The sequence below is a fragment of the Barbus barbus genome (assembly GCF_936440315.1).
Source record: "Barbus barbus genome assembly, chromosome: 38".
NCBI classification, from domain to species: domain Eukaryota; kingdom Metazoa; phylum Chordata; class Actinopteri; order Cypriniformes; family Cyprinidae; genus Barbus; species Barbus barbus.
Window position 1 is genome coordinate 1,987,294 of NC_136716.1, and position 22,094 is coordinate 2,009,387.

A 22,094-nucleotide genomic window follows, 5' to 3' on the forward strand; every position below is an offset into this window, starting at 1 on the left:
TTTCTGTTGTGTACACAAAAGGTTCAGTATAAAGTGATCTCTGCAGCATCTTAAATGAACTGAAATGAAATTACTATTATGATGGTTCTTTAGTGCTGTGTAAAGAAACAGGAGAGGAGTCCGCACACTGAAAATAGCTGCTCCACATGAATTCGGAGCAGCTATTTTCAGTGTGCGGACTCCTCTCCTTTTTCTTTGTTCAAGTTCCTCAGTTGTCCTGCACCTGAGCCCGATCTGGGTGGTTGGGATGTGCACGCCTGTCTGACTTTTTTTGATTCTTTAGTGCTGTGTGCCAAATAAAAATGAACAATTTCAAGAAGAAATCATTTTTCATGTCATAAACATTATGTACTGCCGAAACAACAAGACAAAGCAATAACAAAACTTTTACAGTCATTTTCTCTGCCATAGAAAACCATTATAATGAGGGGAAAAAAACTAAAAAACTTTTCACTTCATGCATAGCCCCACTATCCATCTACATGCAAGTTAATGGAACCAGGATATTAATGCAATGTTCGTAACATTACTCCATAATGGTTTTCTATCAGTGAGAAAATAAAAGCTTAAAAATAAAAGCTTAAAATAAAAGCATTGTTTCTTCCTTTGGATTACGCTGTTGTTGTTTTGGCAAGAGATCATGTTTATGACATGGGAAATGTGAGAGAAATTTGGTAGTCACATATGAGTGAATCTCAACTGGTGGGTTGCGAGGTCTGTTCTGAAAGCAGAAAAACAATGCTGAATGCAATTGATGAAATGCTGCTAACCATATAATCATGTGCAATTAGGATGGCAAAATAAAAAGAAAATGGAAAGTATTAGAAAAATGCTTCCCATTTCTTTTGTTGTTAGCATCAAATGGTGCAATCAGAAAGTATTTTAGCACAAATTCATCTGACATCTTTGCAGAAGCATCCAAATAAGACGTGACATTCCCTCATCCTCGCAAACAAACAAAAGTACACAACATAAAAGAACATTTGACTACATCAAAAAGGGTTCAAGGGTAAAACGCACTCCTGCTGATGTTTATGCATTTGCAAAATTTATATTTTCTTACTGATATTCAGTTCAAAACAAAACTACATGAGATAAAAGAAAATATGATTCAGATTACATCAGCAATGGGTTCGCTGCAAAAAAAAAAAAGAAAAAAAAGAATGACTTACTAAGAATTTGTCTTGGGTTTTTTTTTTCAGTATAAATATCTAATCATTCTTTACTCAAGATACATTTATTTGAGAAGCAAAATTACTTAATGTATTAGGTCTTGTTTTCTGAAAATAAATAAATAAATCCAAATCTAAAATGAAGTGAACAAATTTATTTAATTCAGAGGGAAAAATCATTTTTCTGTGTTCACAGGTAAATCACACTTTTGCTGTTTATGCATTGACAAAATGTCTATTGTCCTATTCATATTCAAATATTAATGTGTCAAAACAAACATAAATACACAAGATAAAAAATGACTCAGGAATTGGTTTATAGTAAATCACCTTCTGCTGCTGTTTGTGTATTTACAAAATGTATATTTTCATATCCTTCCTATTAAGTTTTAAACAACTCAGTTTTTGTTAGGCCTGTGCAGTTCATGGTAACATGATTGTAATTGTACAATAATTTGCTGTGATGGGTCGCCACTTAATGTCTAAAGAAAAATATGAACAAATCTGATATATACAACAATGTGCATTTAAGTCTGGAAGAGAGCGATAAAGGGAAGGAGAAATAGAGCAAAATAGAGCGACAAACTATTAATAAATTCTATTAATAAAAGAATCAAATACGTGTTAGCAAAAAACACTGGCAAACCATTTGCAATATCAGAGACCAATTATAGCACTGCAATTCCTATTCAGAATCTGAAAAAAATCCTACTTTCTTGATCTATTGTTCTATTTTTTTGTATCATTTTCCAATTAAAAATATAATGAAGACATTACAAGTAACTTGATATTTCTTGCTCCATTTGCAAGGCAATTAAATTGTTTTTTACTCTTTTTTTCATTTTCTTATTTTTCTTCAACCTCACTATTTTGCTCTATTTCTGTAACTTTTTTGATAAAGAAAATAATTTTTGCAGTTCAGTGCAACTCACCGTGAGCGTCTCGGTAGTAGGCATGCGTCACGCTCCTGAATCGCTCCTGTCCCGCCGTATCCCAGATCTACAGAGCAAGAGGAGACACAAACTTTACCTGCTTCATTCATACATTCATCACACATACACACTATCATATCAGGTTTCCCTCTTCACTAGAAAAGCACTTGAAGTGAAGCAAAGGAGCACAAGCTTTAATTAGCCGATGTGGTAATGGCGTGAGTTAGAGGACAAGAATGTGGATTCATGGCTGAGGTCGAGACCTATTACACCATCCACGTCCTGATAAGAGCACCAGTCACACACACACAGAGACCTGTCGGCCAGGGTCATGTTTCACACTGATGAAACTGAGCGAGAAGATATGAAGTCAACAGGACTCATCTAATCTACAACAACGACAAACCATGGTTCACTGCAAAACTCAGACAGCTCTGTCAGGCCAAAGAAGATGCTTACAAAGGAAGCATCTTCCATTATTAGGAAATTCAAGCAACAAATACCGTTTTGGCACTCTTTAATGTGGCGTCATAGATCACTGTAGACACCCCAGATCAAGCGGATCGCTTTACTAATATTCGCCTGTGCGTAATCAAAGGCATAGCAAAATACTTTTATTTTTGTTCTGGAGACGATTGCGCGCTCTGCTGCCTCACTGGAGCACACTCACCACCAACTGGACAGTCCTAGGAATTACTGTTATAAATTACAATAGATCACCCTCAGTGTAATCTGCCAAAGTGACGGACGGCCTTCAGATTTTTCCGTCACTGCTAAAAAAAAAATCCGTCAATGACGGAGAATTTTCGGTTAACGCGACCTCTGCTCAGAAATATAAACTTGTCAAGACAACATTAAACTAAGATACTATATTATACATATTTTACAAAGTTTATGTTTTAAACATTTTGGGAAAGATAAACATACTTTTGTGTCTCAAACTCAAGCACGTTGCACACAATAAGAGCAATTTCTTAAACACTAAAGAAACTAAAGAAAAAGAACAGTTTTACATCTGATTCAAACAGATTTTTTTTTTTATATAAATACATATTTTTTTATATATATATATTTTGGGGTGAACTATCACTTTAAAAATGAGATTCATGCACAGCCTCAGTAATGAGGCCCAATCCTGATGTGTGACAACACGGATTCACAGTGTAAGCATGTGGGAGGATTAGTTTCACTTTGAGATGTTTGCACATTTGACCTGACACAGCTTTCTTTAATAATCCCTATCAACATTAATTCACCTATCAACCACTCACCCTGTTCAACGATCCACAATAATTACACTGACGACCTTAAAAACCATCTACTGCAATGCTATTCTCTGATTATGCGTGCAGGTGAGCGGGCTATGAAGCTGTCTGTCTGGTTAAATCAAACACACAGTCGAGTCTGTGTGTTTCCTTTCACTAGTGCGAGGAATGCGGCTAATGGAGCGTTAAAGATTAATGGCAGCCTCGTTAAACTCTCATTAGAGCTGATCCTCGAGATGCGTTCTCATTGTTTACTTAGTCAATATTAGCCAGAGGGAGCGAAGCAACATGGGAACATCCAAATGTATCACCTTAGTATTTAAAACAGCACAGATAATTGGAGTTGCTTTGAAATGAGGTAATTAAATCACCTAATTACTCGAGAGTTTATTGAGATTATACAAATGCCGACAGATGGTATCGAATTTAAAAGCTTGTGTCACGAAGGACTCATCCAATCAGAGCACAGTTTATTGAACGACGTCAGTCAGTGCCTCGCAGTCAGTAAGAGATGAACTGTGAATGTTACTAGGCAGAACAAATCTCTCCTTTTCCTTCATTAGTGGACTTATGTGAGCGAGTTAATGCCTAGAATGTAAGTTGTTTATTTCCTGTTATCATGTGATCATCTCACTGTGTTTAAAAGCAGATTTGCGATCTTTGAATTATGAGTTTGTTGCCTGTAACCGCGTTATTTACCATGTTCAAAGAGAAGAGGCTGTTGGATCACCTGATTCTTTAGAATCATCACGCTTGGCATTGGAGCCCTGGTACCTTACCACGGATCATTGGAGTGAGAGAGAGGAGAACAGCCTTCGCAGGACTGCACGTTCTTCAGATCATCTGAAGTTAGCGGATGCTCGCCTCATCGCTGATTCCTGTCTAAATTCATCCACTCCCTACTCGGATACCCTAGCAGCCCTTACTGAACGGTTCGGTCGACCTCACCAGCTTGCTTTGAGCACAATTGCTGCCATTATGGATGCATCGGATATTCAGTGTGGCGACACTGTTTGCTTTGAAAACTTCGCTCTGCCATTTGTGTAATGGGAAGCACCTTCAGATTCTCCATGAGGTCAACATTAGGCCAGTAAACGAAGGGACCTCTTTAGTCAGTTCAACTAGCAAAATCCTATACATATACCGCCCTCAAGGATTCAGCAGTGTACTCCTGAAAGTGGTCAGAGTCGTTCTGAAGCATAAGGGGCAGAACCTAGATACTTACGCTGTACTTGATGATGGTTCTGAACGAACTATGCTGTTACCATCAGCAGCCAGGACGCTGGGACTCACAGGCCAGGCAGAGGACTTAGCCTTGAGAACTATAAGGCAAGGCATCACTAACTTTCGTGGTGCCTCAGTGTCCTTTCAGATTTCAACTCCATCCCAGCCAGGCAGGAGCTACAAAATAACCTTCACTGCAGAACAACTGAACTTGACTGAACATACTTACCCTGTTGCAAAGCTTCAGCAACGTTACCAACATTTGAGAGGCTTACCATTACAACCTGTTCGCAAAGCCTGTCTCCTGTGACTTATCGGAGCAGATCATCCACACCTTATCACTCCGATTGAACCAGTCCGTCTTGGTCCACCTGGAGGTCCGGCAGCAGTCAGGACAAGACTGGGTTGGTCTTTACAAGGCCCAGCAATAGTCTTCGGAGATAATGTTATCTCCCACCAGTGTCTACACATCACTGTTAATCCCTTGATGACAGAGTTATTCCAGAATGTTGAGAGACTCTGGCAAGCAGACGTGATTCCCAATCGATCAGAAAAATCTGTCACTCGGTCTAAGCAGGACCAAGAAGCGCTTGACTTGCTCAAGTCAAAGACTGTCCGAGTAATAATCGATGGCGTGAGTCGCTATGCTACTCCTCTTGCATCAGGTATGTCTCCTCCCAGAAGACAGGCATCTCCTCCGCCTTAAATAGCGGGACTTGGACAGATCTAGACCACCAGACATTTATGAATGGTAAGTGCTACCTTTTGGCACTACTTGTAGTCCATGTTGTGCCATTTATGCTGTCCAAAGACATGTTATGGACTATAGCACTCCTGATGACAACATCAGAACCACAGTAGAAATACATTTTTACGTGGACAATTGCTTGAAGAGCCTTTTATCTCCTCAAGAGGCAGACCAGCTTGTAGACAAACTCTGCACCCTCTTTGCCAGTGGTGGCTTTGAACTTCACCAGTGGGCAAGTAATGACCCGAACGTGGTGGAACACCTACCGACAGAAGCGAGATCCACCAGTACAGAATCTCAAGATCTACTGATTTGCAAGAATCTGCATTAGGTTTAAAATGGCACTGCAAATCAGACCTCCTTGGGTATAATACCCGTCATGTCAAGCCTGGACCATGTACCCTTTAACACATTTACAGAGTGCTTGCAACCCAGTACGACCCCCTGGGATTCATACTCCCATTCACCACGCGAGCCAAGATTTTAGTTCAGAGATTATGGGATAAGCAACGAGACTGGGACGACCCAGATCTATCTGCTGAACTTTTGAGATCCTGGAAGGAATGGGAAGCAGAATTGCCTACGTTTGCATGTATCTCACTACCCCGCTGTGTCACATCCTCAGGTATTGATCATTCTCACAACACCAAACAGATTAACATCTTCTGCGACGCATCTGAGCAAGCTTATGGATCTGTTGCCTATTTACGTACAGAGGATGACAACGGTCATATCCAGTTAGCCTTTCTACTAGCAAGGTCCAAGGTTGCCCCAAAACGACGGCTGACCATTTCCTGACTAAAGCTGTGTGCTGCCCTGAATGGTGCCCAACTAGCCAAACTCTTGCATACCAAGCTTACCATCCAGATCAATACAGTGACACTATGGACAGATTCCACCACCGTTCTAGCCTGCCTCAAGTCTGAATCATACCGATTCAAGGTGTTTGTTGGCACTAGGGTAGCCGAAATTCAAGAGCTGACAGCTGAATGCACCTGGCGTTATGTAGATTCAAGTAGCAATCCAGCAGATGACTTCACCTGAGGTAAAACACTTTCCGACCTATCAATGCCCAACAGATGGTATGGCCTGCCACCCCCATCATACAACCACCAGAACTGAAGACGGAAGAGCGCAAAGGAACCAAAAGGTGCATGTTTGTATGAATGAAATCCATCATTAACACAGTGTCCTAACTACACGTGACGCGACAAAATTCCAACGACAAACAATTTGGGTGTCCACAATCGCGATGCGACAGAATCAATCAAATATCACAGCCAATCAGAAGAGTGTGTGGGCGGGCTCTCTCTGGAAGCGCACTGCTCTCGCAACGAAATGGATGCGTTTATATTCTAATTCATAAATATTAAAGCTTTTTAACATCATTAAATGTACATACTGAGTGACTGTTAACATCTTTGTCATGGAATAAACTCGTTGGTTCGCAGTGAGTTCACAGTTTTAACGGTCATCTTTGCTTTCATTTATTTTCAAGCTCTGAGGTAAACTATCTATTGTTGCTTTCAGTATGGTTATAAGGTCACGCAATATAATATTTAAACTCATATTAGACACGTTTAACTTTGAATAAAGCACATAATCACCTGAGATTATCTACTGTTATATAGTTTGTATGTTGTTGTTCCAGTCGCGGAAATAGAAACCATTTCTAAAATAAAAATTTCACGTGACGCCGTCGCACTAAAAATGTCCATAATAATGCTTCCTCCGGTGAAAAATTCCATCTCTTGTTCTCTCACATCTAAATCCAGCCACATATTTGTTTAGAGCTGTTTTAGATTGTTTTGGTTTGTAAACACTGCTTGATCTGTGCAGATTTCTCTCCTGATTCAGACCAGACCACTTTTTCACTGGAGGAAGCGTTACTATGGATTATGGAATTGTATTTTAGTTAAAAACGTCTTAATGGTGGATTTGTTTCTTACAAACATACAGCTTTTGGCTTCTCAAGATGTTAACTGATGGACTGGAGTGGTGTGGATTACTTGTGGATTATTGTGTTGTTTTTATCAGCTGTTTGGAATCTCATTCTGACGGCACCCATTCACTGCAGAGCATCCATTGGTGAGCAAGTGATTCAGTGCTACATTTCTCCAAATCTTATGAAGAAACAAACTCATCTACATCTTGAATGGCCTGAGGGTATGGACATTTTTGGCAATTGTTCATTCCTTTAAGCTATCATTAAAAAGTTGCATGCAGAAAATGATGCTCACCTGTAGTTTAACTCTCACACCATCAATGTTCAGCACTTTATTCTGCAATAAAAGAGAAGAGAAAAGAAAGATCAGTCTTGCAAGTCATGGATTTGAACAGCTTCCTGCTGAGGTCTCATTACCGTTTAACTTTGGGTCACTGAGCACAAGCGGTTCTGCTTTCTTGGAAAGCACCGCAGATCCATCACGCTTTGAATGTGAGATGTCAGCAGAGAGTGTGGCGCTTCCGACTTTGAACTTTTATTAAATCTCCAGAGATGCTACTGCCATGTTACACAGCTCTGTTCGGCTTCAATATGAAAGTCCAAAAATAGGTCTTTACTTCTGTGAGCACTCAGCAGTATGAGTGTTCATTTAAAAATAAATTCATATTTTTATTCATCAAGGACACATTAAATTGACCAAAAATGACAGTAAAGACATTTATAACTTTACAAAAGATTTCTATTTCAAATAAGTGGAGTTCTTTTTGTCCTGAAAAATAAAATATATACATTTCCACAAAACTATGAAGCGGCACAACTGTCTTCAACACTGATAATAATCAGAAATGTTTCTTGAGCAGAAAATCAGCATATTGGAATGATTTCTGAAGGATCATGTGACACTGAAGACTGAAGTAATGATGCTGAAAATTCACAGGAATAAAATGCATTTTGCAATATATTCACACAGAGTGTTTTAAATTGTTATATTTCACTGTTTTTACTGTATTTTTGATCACATAAATGCAGCCTTGGTGAGCAGAAGAATCTTTAAAAATCTTACAAACCCCAAACTTTTGAATAGTAGTTTTATTATATGATTACATATGATGCCACTATATCCAATTACAGTTACTGATCATTTAAATTTTATTGCATATGTTGAATATAGGATTTTAAGTTGCATGTATAGCTACTTTAAAACCTAAATTTAAATCTCAACAACAACCAAAACATAAAAACATAATTATTTGTTTAACAATGACATATATTTAATCACACACTTACGTTTTGAATGTATTGTTTGCAAAATCAAAATGCATTAGCAAATATTTTATTTTCTTAGAAATTAGTTTTTCACAAAGTTCGCTGTTTACTTTACATTCTCTGACAGATTTTCCCAGTGCACACTGCAAAAGACTAATCGATTATAAAATTTGGTGTCATTTATTTTAACAATCAGTTTATATGATGTTTTATTAAAGGGTAACTAAACCCTAAAACAACTTTTTTGAGTTAATGATCTGTAAGACTGTCTTTATTAGTGCTGTGCATTTATTCAAGTAAATTTTTTGACATTTGGTTATAAAGTGTTTTAATTCTACAATATATGGTGGAAAAACGTGTGCTGGCCTCTTCAGGTTGAACGGTGGCTATTGCAGTTGAATTTTCCTATTGGACGTTGCATACCCCTGTGACGTATGATGGCACTTACTAACCACGCCCCCTCTGTCTCCGCTGGGCTCTGCCCACTTTTCCAGCATTTTTCAAATATTGCCAGTGGGTGGAGTTAGGCTCTGACCAGGGGTTTAGTTACGCTTTAACAAGGTTCGGGAGGAGCACGATCAGATATTCAACTAATTTGGCGCTGGTGCAACTCGTTTAGCTAACTATCCTAATGAGCACAATGCGTATAAATATGCAGCCTGCCTACCTCTGTCCAATGACAGTTTTCCGGCATCCCTCCTCCACCCCAACTCCTCACCCCTAATCTATTTTATACCATATTAGGGATAGGGGGAGTTCTCTGGGTTTGGGCCATATTCTGAGCTTGGAGCCCTCCCCCAGGACAGCATGCCAAAATATGCTTACTATTTTCTATCAGATTAGATGTAAGGGTGAACATCTTTAATGAGCATTAACATAAACCTTTGAATTTCAATTACTAGCATCATTCTAGCAACAAAACCTGTGGAAAACTGCCACCATGATGGGCATCATTTCCTCCTGTCACGCTTTAATTGAGTGAAGGTCAGTTTATAGGCCTTCTGTGAGCTGATCTTGATCTAAGCGGATGGAAAAGAGTTGATCCACACATCCTAATGAGTGTGAATACTATATGCTCTCATTAAACCATCACTGTCACACCTAATGATGAGTGAGAAAATGAACAGCAGTATGTTTAAACACCCCAACATCACACAAACCCACAAAGAGTTGTTTGCTGTCAGCAATTTACTGACTCGTTGAGATCAAGGCTAATAAAGTCATGGCAGGTCTGTTTTATTTCCCTTTTGTATGTACTGTTTCTTCCTCTGTTGTAGCTGTAGAGGACAACAGGTTTTTCTGCTTGAGTAGTGCTAAAACCATTAAAAACAATACCTAACAACTGCACTGTCATCTTCAGCGCCAAGGACAAACTCCTGGCATGTCTTGACATCAAACCGCCTCACTCTCAGCACTGAGCACACACTAAATTGGAAGATGTGACACTTTCCTAAAAAAGCTCTTTTTTTGGTCTTTCTCTGCTAAAGCGGCGGGCCGTCAGGACTCGGGTCAGTACAGCTGTCATTGCATCAGAATATGACGGTAGTTGCTGGTGATGCATCATAATAAACCTGCTGTCACACCAAGCTGCAAAAACTCACGACACACTGAGAAAGTTTAATTCAGGAACAAACCAGAACAACATGACCGACGTGAGGTAATGGGTACATTTATGTACCCTTTAAGCACACCCCTGTTCCCATTAAGCTCACATCATGTTTATCAAAAATTCTTGTTTATTTAAAAAAAAAAACATTTTTAAAGAATAATTGAAAAATGTTTTATTTGAAGGTACAAAGTCAATCAAAAAACAAAAAAACACTAAAATCAAGCAGCAAGACATTCAATTTGATCAGTTATATATTCATAGTGAAGTGTCATTTATGGACACTGCAACATCAAGACTAGTTCACGTTCAGCTAAGTGACACATATTAAAGAATTAAATTCATGGGGATGAACACAGAAACAATGTGCACATTTCTGTGTGAGTTTGTTTGGGATTTAAAGCTGTGTGCTAGTGTGTTTAGTGTATGATGGCCAGTTTTCCTTTGTGACTATTTACAAAGTTGTTAAGTGTATGACGCCTTGTGTTTTAAAAATCTGTTCACATTTTAAAAGTCGTGTAGTGTGTTCCAGCCTTTAGTTGCTTTTTTCCTGGACCGATACGACAGGTTTCTGATGGACGACATGCTTCTTTCGTCTTTGGGCGTAAACTATAGTTATGTCTCGATTTTGTCATCTTAAAGCTGTTAAAATAAGTTATTAGACATTTTATAAAGATTAACTTAAAGTGACAATTTATAATTCATCACAGTTCTACTCTGACTTCATGTGATAATAAGCTGACATGGCTCACTATAGTCTTAGTGCAGATGGAGATCAGATTCATTGTGCTGCTTCTCTCTCCGTGATGGCGATGATGCTCAAGGTGTGCATTAAGGAAGAGGGTCTCTGGGCACTTGTAAGTTTCAGTCATAGAAAGGGAGGACAGAAATCAAGTGAATCAGTGAACACCTACACTTCTGCCGTCTGAGTCTGAGAGCCAATTACATCCACTTATGTACGACTCTGGATTCACTGTGTCATCAGATCTGCAGAGAAACGGCCACAGCCTTCAAGACAAAGACTTGTGAGAACCGAGTTGTAAATGAGCTGTTTTTAGACCAGAAGTGTGATTAAACCCGGCGACAGGAAAGCAGACCAACATTATAAACAGTCTCCAGAGAAAATCGCCAACTGAATGAGGATCTGATTTAATTTCCGCTCATTTGAAATTAAGTTTATGAGTGGATATCGATTATTCATCAGCATTATTATTAATCCAAAACGATGTTACTGCCAAAGTCTCAGAAGTGTTGAATTATTAAAAAATATAACCCTACTTATACACACATACATATTTTAAATATTTATAAACTTTTGAATAGGATGATGTCCAAATTTTTCTTATTTTGTTGAAATATCATTTTTTTTCCCATTTAGTTAGAAGATAGTTGCATGTTTCCCAGAAGACAAATTAAGTGCAATTTACATTGATCTTCAAATTCAAAAAGTTTTCACCCCCGGCTCTTAATGCATCGTGTTTCCTTCTGGAGCACCAGTGAAGGTTTTAACCTTTTTTTAATTGTTGTGTTTGAGTCCCTCAATTGTCCTCAGCGTGAAAAGATGGATCTCAAAATCATACAGTCACTGCTGGAAAGGGTTCAAATATGCAAAAGATGCTGGAAAACTGAAGAATCTGCAGGACCTGGAGGATTTTTCTGAAGGACAGAGCTCAGTTTAACTATTCAGAACAAACAAGGGACTCATGAACAACCATCACAAAACAAAAAACAGTCACAGATCATCCAGGTAACCACACACAGTATTAAGAACCACAAACTTTTGAAGGGGCTTATTTGAATCATTTCAGCTATTTTTTTTTGTCTTGTGGACTAAATGTAAACATCTTTTATGTAAAATATCTTATTCAGGACAGTACTAAATAAAAAATAACATGCATTTTGTATGATCTCACTTATTTTGTTAAAATTATTCACATTTTCACAGATTCTGCAAGCGGTTCCCAAACCTTCGCATGCCACTGTATATTATACGTGTATTTTATATAAAACGTAAAAAAAAGCCAAATGAAAAAGTAACCCTATATATGTATATATACACATATATATACATACAGGTGCATCTCAGAAAATTAGAATATGGTGAAAAAGTTATTTTATTTCTTGTAACTTATTTCAAAAAGTGAAACTTTCATATATTTTAGATTCATTACATTTAAAGTAAAACACTTTTTTTTAATTTTGATGATTAGAGCTTACAGCTCATGAAAGTCAAAAATCAGTATCTCAAAATATTAGAATATTTCCTAAGATCAATCAAAAAAAGGATTTGCAAAACAGAAAAGTTCAAGTTCTTTAAAGTATGTTTATTTCTGCACTCAATACTGGGTCGGGGCTCCTTTAGCACAAACTCCAGCATCAGTGAGGAATGGCATGGAAGCGATCAGCCTGTGGCTCTGCTGAGGCACTATTGAGCCGTCAGCTCGTCTGGATTGTTGGATTGACTGTTTCTCATCTTTCTCTTGAAAATATCCCAATCTAGCCAGGTAATATCATGGTCAGCAAAGCACTTAGAAGTGGTTTTGGCAGTGTGGGCAGGTGCTAAAGTCCTGCTGGAAAAGGAAGTCAGCATTTCCATAAAGCTTGTCAGCAGATGGAAGCATAAAGTGCTCTAAAATCTCCTGGTAGACGGCTGCATTGACTTTGGACTTGATAAAACACAATGGACCAACACCAGCAGACGTGACGGCACCCCAAATCATCTCTGACTGTGGAAACTTCACACTGGACTTCAAGCAACATGGATTCTGTGCCTCTCCAGTCTTCCTCCAGACTCCAGACCTTGATTTCCGAATGAAAAGACCTTCAGGTTTCAAGTCCAACTCTCTATCCACAACTGCTCTTAGAAGTGCTCATAATATGTTTCAAATAAGCGCAAGCTAGACAGGGAAAGTTTAAAGAAAAGAGAAAAAGGATATATTTTTTTTAGGATGAAGTCAGTGACTAAAGAAGTGAGTTTTCAGCTGTTCCTTGAAAATTGTCAGGGATTTAGCTTTCTGGATAGAGGTTTGAAGATCATTCCACCAGCCAGGAACGGTGAACAAAAATGCTCTGGAAAGTGATTTTGTGCCTCTGTGATGGTACCATGAGGCGTCGCTCACTAGCGGATCTCAGACTTCTGGAGAGGATGTAGATTCGTAATAGTGAGTAGAAGTAGGCAGGTGCTGAGCCTGTGGCTGTTCTATATGCAAGCATCAATGTCTTGAACTTGTTGCGAGCCATAACCAGCAGCCAGTGCAGGGAGATAAAGAGAGGTGTGACATGGGCTCTTTTGGGCTTGTTGAAGACCAGTCATGCCGCTGCATTCTGAATCATTTGTAAAGGTTTGATTGAGTATGATGGAAGTCCAGCTAGAAGAGCATTGCAGTAATCCAACCTAGAAATTACAAGGGCCTGGACAAGGAGTTGTGCAGCATGCTCCATTAGAAAGGGTCATGATTTTTCTGATGTTGTGCAATGCAAACCTGCAAGATCGAGCAGTCTTTACAATGAGGTTTTTGAAAGTCAGCTGGTCGATTTTCAAGATTCAAAGATTACACCCAGATTTCTGACCGAACTTGATGGAGTAATTGTTGATGAACCTAGCTGGATGGTGAAGTCATGCTGTAGAGTTGGAGTGGCAGGGAAGACAAGAAGCTCAGTCTTTGCCAGGTTGAGCTGTAGGTGATGTTCTTTCATCCATGCTGAGATGTCTGCCAGGCAGCCTGAGATCCATGCAGCTACCGTTGGATCATCTGGTTGAAATGAGAGATAAAGCTGTGTGTCCTCAGCATAGCAATGGTAGGAGAAGCCACGTGCCTGTATGATGGGGTCCCAGTGATGTAGTGTATATGGAGAAGAGGAGGGGTCCAAGAACTGATCCCTGAGGAACCCCATAGCTGGTGTGCTTTGGATACCTCCCCACCCCAGGCCACCTTGAAAGACCTACCAGTGAGATAGGAATCAAACCAGTGAAGTGGAATACCTGTGATGCCCAGTGATGAGAGGGCGGACAGGGGGATCTGATGATTCCCAGTGTCAAAAGCAGCAGATAGATCCAGCAAAATAAAAACTTATATAGTTTGTCAGTTTTTATTTGAAAACATCCAGTTATGCAGAATATAAGAGGCTAAATATTTAATTGATGAGTTGTCAATATGATACATTATAACACAATATATAGGGTATGATTTTACCACAAAATTCAACATATTAACATGAAATGATAACTGCAAATCTGTGTTTTGCTGCTTGGAGTCCATTTGTTTCTTTGAATTGCAGCGATTCATTTGCTTCTCTCTTCTGTAGTTTTTGGCAGTCTGTAAGTCGTGTAGTAGGGGAAGTCGTGGCCTAATGGTTAAAGAGTCGGACTCGTAATCCAAAGGTTGTGGGTTCGAGTCCCCGGCCGGCAGGGATTGTAGGTGGGGGGAGTGAATGTCCAGCGCTCTCTCCACCCTCAATACCACGACTGAGGTGCCCTTGAGCAAGGCGCCGAACCCCCAACTGCTCCCCGGGCGCTGCAGCATAAAATGCCTGCCCACTGCTCCGGGTGTGTGTTCACGGTGTGTGTGTGTTCACTGCTGTGTGTGTGCACGTTGGATGGGTTAAATGCAGAGCACGAATTCCGAGTATGGGTCACCATACTTGGCTGAATGTCACTTCACTTCACTCACTTCACGTAAAATTATACCTCAGATTTCTTGTCAAATCTACAGTATTTGTACAGTAAATCGCAAAGCTCTTTCTTGTTTTAGATGTTTTGGGCATTCTGTCACAGCATTCATGCTAAAACCAATGCTGCCACTCAGTCTTTTTGCCACTCAGTGGTCGGAGCAGCAGCCACTCCGGCTGACCGTGACGTCACGTATATACCCTCTATTTCTGATCCAAAGCGGAGCATAAGCAGTGTATGCTATTACACACAACTGTGCACGTTTACATTGAGAAGAACTGGCCTAATGAATCAAATTAATTCACACAGGAGCGTTTGTGTCAGTGTGTGTCTGTAGGGAAGGTTCAGTCGATCCCTCGTCTCTCAGCAGGTGACACTATATTCAATCCTGACAGCTTCACCAGCAGCACTGAAAGGCTCATTTATTTAATGATAGTTTTGCCTCTTCCCATCATCAGACAGGTTGATTGATTGGTGAAATGAGAGCCGTTCTGACAAAACATCTTAATGAAAGCAGACTGATACAAACACAGGGATGCTGTGCTACACTGATGGATTGATTCAAGTGAACTTATTCCACACTTTTGTAGTTTATTATACTATTATTTTTCTTTGGTAAATTATCATCACATATGCATTTCTGATTTACCCACACTACAAGACACTCAAAAACAAAAGTCTTAATCATTCATGTATTTTACAATTAAACATATATTTTGTACATATATAATTTATTAAGGCAAAATAGTATTTTTTTTATGTTATGTCCAAAACCAATAACATTATATTGGCCAACTATTTTGTCTTAATAAAGCACATATATATTTTATTAAATATATTCTATTTTGTCTACATTAGTTTTTAATGAATATATACTATTTTGCCTCAGTGTTGTTATAGTATAGTTAACTAAAACTAAAACCATAATAATATTTTTGTTACTTTAAATAAAATAAATCTTAACCGAAATAAAATAAAATATTAAAAAACATGATTTTATTTCAGATATTTTCCAAGGCAACATTTTTCATTTTCATTTAGTTTAACTTGATGTACTAAAATAAAGCTGAAATAAAAAAATAATAATAAAAAAACTGTATAGAAATTTTAAAAGCAACAATAACAAAAAAAAAGACAAAAGCGCAACAAAATTACTAAAACTTTAAAATTAACACGAAAGCAAAGAAATTATAATAATTAAATCTTATTCAAAACATGAAAAACAATAGTATCTCAGTAATACTACAATAACACTGTTTTGCCTACAATTTTGTCTAAATAAATAAAACTAAATGATGAATATATATGATTTATTTAGAAAATAAAATGTAGGCAAAGAGAAACAGGTTCAAGCTCAGGTTCAAGTGTATCAGACTAACCCTCATATAAATGATTCATGCACTGAATAATATTCAATAGTCCATAATCCACAGCACAATAATGTTCATCTTTAGAAAGGTGATTAAATCCATTAAATGAAGAAGATCTTGATAATATATTTAAATGCCCCACATATAAATTGATGAAATTATTTTGAGTTCAAGTAATGGAAAAGTACATGTTCCCTGACTTGTCTTCTCATATTTTGTGTGCACAAGGTCCAGACTGATGTTGACTTTCCTGATGGAGCGGCTTGGTTCACTGTTAGGAAGCACAGATGAGACACTGAGGATGAGCAGTTCACATCACACTGACATTACAGCTGCAGGAGGCAGAGAGCAGCTCAACATTCTCCTGATTTAATTACCATCAGACACCTGGGCTTCCCAGCGGCAGACACACACATATACACAAGTTATGCAGCTCCGCTTCAGACTGTCACAGATTTCAGACAAACTAGCCCTCATACACACATATTTCAGCTTATACAGGATCTGTGCAGGGATTCTTTTCTCATAATTTTACTCGTGCATGCAGCAGTGTATGAGTATCACTAAGATACTATTGTAGTTTTTATTTGTATTTTGAATTACTTTTCATTTTAATTTTAGTTAAAGTTTTTTTCCTTTCTCGTATCTTTTAAAGTAGCCTAATTGTGTTGTGTATTTTTGTCGTTTTTTTAGATATATCTTTACAGGTATTTATTTATTTTTTAATTGTAGTAATTTTAGTATAGGTTAGTATAAGTTAAATGAAAATGAGAAATGATGCCTTGGCAATTAGCTGAAATAATATAATAATAACTGAGATATTAGCAGCAGTGCTCTTTCAGTATCGTTAATATACTAATATAATTATGAATATTTTAAATTAGTTTCTATTTGATATTTCCTGTTTTATTTTAATTTTAGTTCAGGCTTAGTTATTTTGTTGTGCTTTTGGCATTTTTATTAAAATTATCATTTCTATTTTGACTTTTTTACTTCAAATATGTCTAGTTTTTAGATTTATTTATTCTAATTAAACTAAATGTAAATGAGAAATGTTTCCATGCCAATTGGCTGAAATAAAATAAGTTGAATATATTTTGAAATAACGTTTTTAATATTTCATTCCATTTGGTTAACATTTACTTTAATTTAAGTAACAAAGCATGCTTTATGGTTTAGTTTTAGTTGCCTATAATAACCCAGTCTTGCATCTCTCTGTCTCTCTGTAGAGGTGAGCAGGTTTAAAGCTCCTCTTTGAAGAATGAAGTGGTAATGAACGTCTCAAACTCTGAAAGCTCAAGCTGTAATTTCACTTCTTTCTCTCGTGCAAAAATCACAGCAGTTTTTCAGCATTTTTGGTCTTTCTTCTTTCAGGCTTTTCCTGTGTCTCATTATTAGTCCTGCCTTTAATTCCTTTAAACTTGAAGACAAGTAAAATTGCTGAAGCCATCTGTTTTGGGAGACTATTAGGGCTGGATGACGAATATTTAATATTCACAACGATTTGCTGGTAATACAAAGTTAAGCAACATCATGAATATCGCGTAATACATTATATGTAATGTGCTTTTCATTTGCCCATTAAATTTCCATAAGAGCATGTCATTGCACTAATTTTGTGACTCATGAGCGTGTGATCGCATTTTAATGGTATTCATTTTATTAGTGTCTCGGGTTTAAAACAGTTAAAGTTGGTAAGTTTATTGGTAAGAAAATTAGTTCAAACTGACAGCTTCAAAGAATCGATTCAGTGAACACTGGTTCATTTGAAACACTCAAAATAATATTTGGGTTCACTAAGATTTTGCATGTTTTTGTTTTTTTATATTTACCAAGGCTGCATTTATTTTCTTAAATATTTAAATAATTTTATTAAAATTATTCAATATTATTCAATATTTGTGAAATATTATTGCAGTTAAAAACAATTCTATTTGAATCAATTTAATTTTTCTCTATAATGGCAAAGCTGAATTTTCAAATAGTGCGGCCAAGTTGTTTGGCTGGCAGATGTGTGTGGTAAACATGTGTTTATGGTGTGTCTGTGTGTGGCTGTAAGAGCTGCAGGTCACCTCAGTAAGTGCTGTGTGAACGGACACTCTCATAATCAACCCTAACGACCTGCTGTGTTCGGACGCTGACAGGTGCTTATTAATATTCATCACCAGCAAATGCAAAAAGAAGTAAAAGCTGCTGGGCAGGGCCAGCTGTCACTCAAACTCTCAAAACCTGACAAAGCAACTTCTCATGAATATTCATCCGTACTCGTCTGCAAAAAACTCCAGAAGAGCTGAGCAAACGCCTCCACCACGTATTTACTGATTTCCTGCTTTATGTGCAATTAAAATAATAATTCATTTAGCCACTGAATGTATTAAGGATACATTGTGAACCTCTGAATGTATCTGTTGCTGTGCTTAATCGTGCACAAAATAGTGCAATTGACCTTTTCAGCAGACCTTAAATGATTGATGAAATGACGCGTCTGACGCTTTGCCTATAAACAAGCATGCAGCTCACTGCTAGTCTGTGCTGGCATGTTTTAGCATGTTGCTAGCATGATTAAAGAGCTTGCAGTCAGTTTATTCTGCTATGCTAAGTATTAGTGGCTTATATAATTTTATAGCACTTGTTATTCAATTCTGTATATTATTATTTTTAAAGAATTATGTAGTTGTTTAATTGTATAAACTTAATTATTGTCCTAAACAACTCCTAACCCTAAACATACTCGTTGGTAACCCACTTGAAATATTTAACCTAATTTATTTCAATATATTATTATATATATATATATATATTCTGTTTTCTTGGAAAGAAAGACTTGTGTATGTGCGAGACTTCAGTTCATTAGCCGCAGCGCTTCACGTCTGATGTGTGACCCATTTAAAGTGCAGTAAACGATAAAACATTTGTGTACAAATTACCCATTTATAATAATAATAATTTAAAAACAATAATAATTTTTCCAAATCATGCTTATATTTGTGAGAGATAGCAGGCAACATGCAGGCCTGATTGTGTGATTTATGCCACTGCTGTGACAAAAGCAGGATAGGTAATTGATTTAAATGTCTGAGTACACTGTCTTCAGAAGAGCGTGTTCTACCTCAATTCCCAGCCCAATTAATCAACACCATCAGATCATTACAGGATTAGCCAATCACCGAGCCTGCCACGCTGTGCCCAGGGACTCGCTCTCGCCTCCTTTCCTCCCTCTTTTGCCCTAAAAGCTGCTTAAATGATGCACGGAAATAGGCTGAAGCGCTGCGTTCTGATCTCTATGCAGCGCTGGATCTCTTCTGCTGATCTTTCAGCTCAAATGACTGAAGAAAGAGCTGATCACATGTGTGCTGGAGGACATAAGGGAATAGTGAAAAACAGCATGTAGCGCTATCTGTGGAAATCAAGAGGCTGCGGTGTTTAATGAGCTTGTTAGAACATGAGTCTGAGGGTGCGACCCACATCGGGTCAAACTACAAGGAGCGTTTTCAAAAGATGCCAACATGCTGAAAGTTTCTGCTTTCAGTGAAGAGGCGAAACACATAAAAGACCTATTCATAGCACAAACTTCCAAGGCTGTCAAAACCGAATCACCTTGGTCACACTTTGACTGCTTTTCAGAGACGGCCGTGGCACAGAATCATGGGAAGATTCTTGCTGAAATGTTTTTTTTTTATACGGAGTTAAAGTAAAATGGAAATCTTTGCAGTACCAGCTTTGAGCTTCCAGCTTGTTGGTATCACGGGTCAATGCTTCTCAGTGTTACACAGAATCACAGAAAACTATCCAAACATTGAAACGCTTTTATATAACAGACACGGGTCGGGGTCTCTTGAAACGAACCACTTTTAACTCTCGTAACACATTCTGATACTTTTTGACCTGGAATAGATATAAAAATATCTATAAACTGCATAGTTTCTAGTAAGGGAAGGAATCTTTGCAAATGCATCGAGACCCTGAAGATACAACTATTTCACATCTTCTTTTTTTCAGATTTTATACAATTATTTGTAAAGAGATATAACCATTTAAAAACATGTTTCACGTGTGCATCGAGTAACATTAGGTGTATATTTTAGGTATACACTTTCAAGGCTGAGTTTTGTTGATAACCATGAATTATTATTATTAAGTCGAACAGAATACATGTGTGGAAAGTTGTTTCCGCCACAGAATAAAAATAAATTAAAAGATAATTATTAATTTTTATCCCACAGCTTTTTTTTCTCGTAATTACCAGTTCATATTACACAATTCTGACTTTTTTCTCCTAATTGCGAGTTTATATTTCACAATATTCTAGTAATATGCATGCTAATAAGCAACTAATAGATGTAACCATAAAATAAAGTGTTACCACAATTTTTTATTTCTTTATTCAGTGGCAGAAACAAGCTTCCATGGGTCTCGAGATGAGCAGTAAAAATAGCTGTAAAAAAAAAAAGAAGTTTCTTTTACAGCTAAATTTCATGTCGTATCAGAGCTCCTAAACAGATTGCACACGCCGTCACAATATCTTTACCAAACTCGTAAGTCTCCGTCTGCTTCAGAGGACACGGGGTTTAAGACTGAGACGGCAGCTTTATCTTGGGCTCTGACAGGATGTTGGATTTGAACACACTGTCTGTCTGACGAATGACACTTACGATAGGATTATTTCTACAGAAGAGAGATCCAGAAATTCCACAGCATATGTGAGCGGAAGCGTCTGGGTTTGTCAGTAAAGCGAGCAGTGAGGCTCACATATGCAGAAACAGATGCACAGACCTTCGACATGCACTCGACTGGTTAAACGACGCAAGCGATTGAGCCAAAGCTCTGCCGCCAGTTTCTTTAGCACACATTAAACATCCATCAGGCTCTTGCTGATGAAGTCCATTAATTCCTGCGAGATGATAAAAGACAGCAGTCACATAACACTCACACTGAACAAAGACAATACTCGAATTTGCAATGCTGTACTAAATACAATCTTCCTACATGAGGACATTAAACACTTTTGTCGCATTTTATTTTCCCCACTTATAATGCAAATCAAGGTTTCTTGAATAAAAAGCTCACAATTTAGATTGTGAGATTTATGTCAGAATTATGACATGCTGACTTTACAAATCACAATGGCAAGATATAGTTGTGAGATAAAAGTTAGACATTTCTAAATATAAACATGCAATTGTGAGAAAAAAGTCATGATTCTGCGGCCAAAAAAAAGAAAAGAAAAATAATTGCAAGAGATCAACCTAAAACTGCAAGAAAAAAGTCAGAACTTTGAGACTTAGTCAAAATTGCAAGATAAAAAGCGAGAATGACCAGTTGTTAACTCAAAATTATGAGACGATAATGCACAATTGTGAGATTTAACTTGCAATTCTGGGAAGAAATTTTTGAACTGCAAGATGCAAAGTCAGAATTGAGAGATATAAACTGGCAATAATAAAATTACCTTTTAAATATTTTATTCTGTGGCAGAAATAAAACAAACAAACAAAACAGAACTGTGCAATATAAATTCATAATTGCATGAAGTCATAACTCTGAGTTTATATCTTACAACTCTGAAAGAAAAAGTCAAAATTTTTGGGGGGTTACACGGTCTCATAAATCTAATAAAATCTCCTAATGGTGTTCCATATAGCTGAATTTCTGGTCAAGTTTACAAGGTAGAAGAAACACTAGCTTTACAAGATGTGTACACAGGTGCTGATGAAAATACGCACACGCACACCCGGGAACCCGCCATCTGGGCTTGTCCCGTAGAGAGATCCGCTGACTAGCCCTCATTAGCTCCAATAAAGATCAACAGCGCTGCTATCAGACACAATACTGGGACATTCTCTCACTGTCTGCTGGAAAACCTTCAAAGTTTCACTGACGCAAAACTTCCTGGAGAC

At 37.7% G+C, this 22,094-nt stretch overlaps 1 protein-coding gene across 1 annotated transcript in view; it reads right to left on the minus strand.

The window, feature by feature from the left end:
* LOC306858136 (ras-related protein Rab-26-like) overlaps window positions 1-22,094 on the minus strand; it is a 77,298-nt gene that overhangs the window by 40,155 nt on the left and 15,049 nt on the right. The window contains exons 3-4 of the mRNA XM_079398531.1: window positions 7,582-7,623; window positions 2,105-2,171 (exon numbers count right to left, since the gene is read on the minus strand). Coding sequence (XP_079254657.1) covers window positions 2,105-2,171; window positions 7,582-7,623 — 109 coding nt within the window. The remainder of the gene's footprint in view (window positions 1-2,104; window positions 2,172-7,581; window positions 7,624-22,094) is intronic.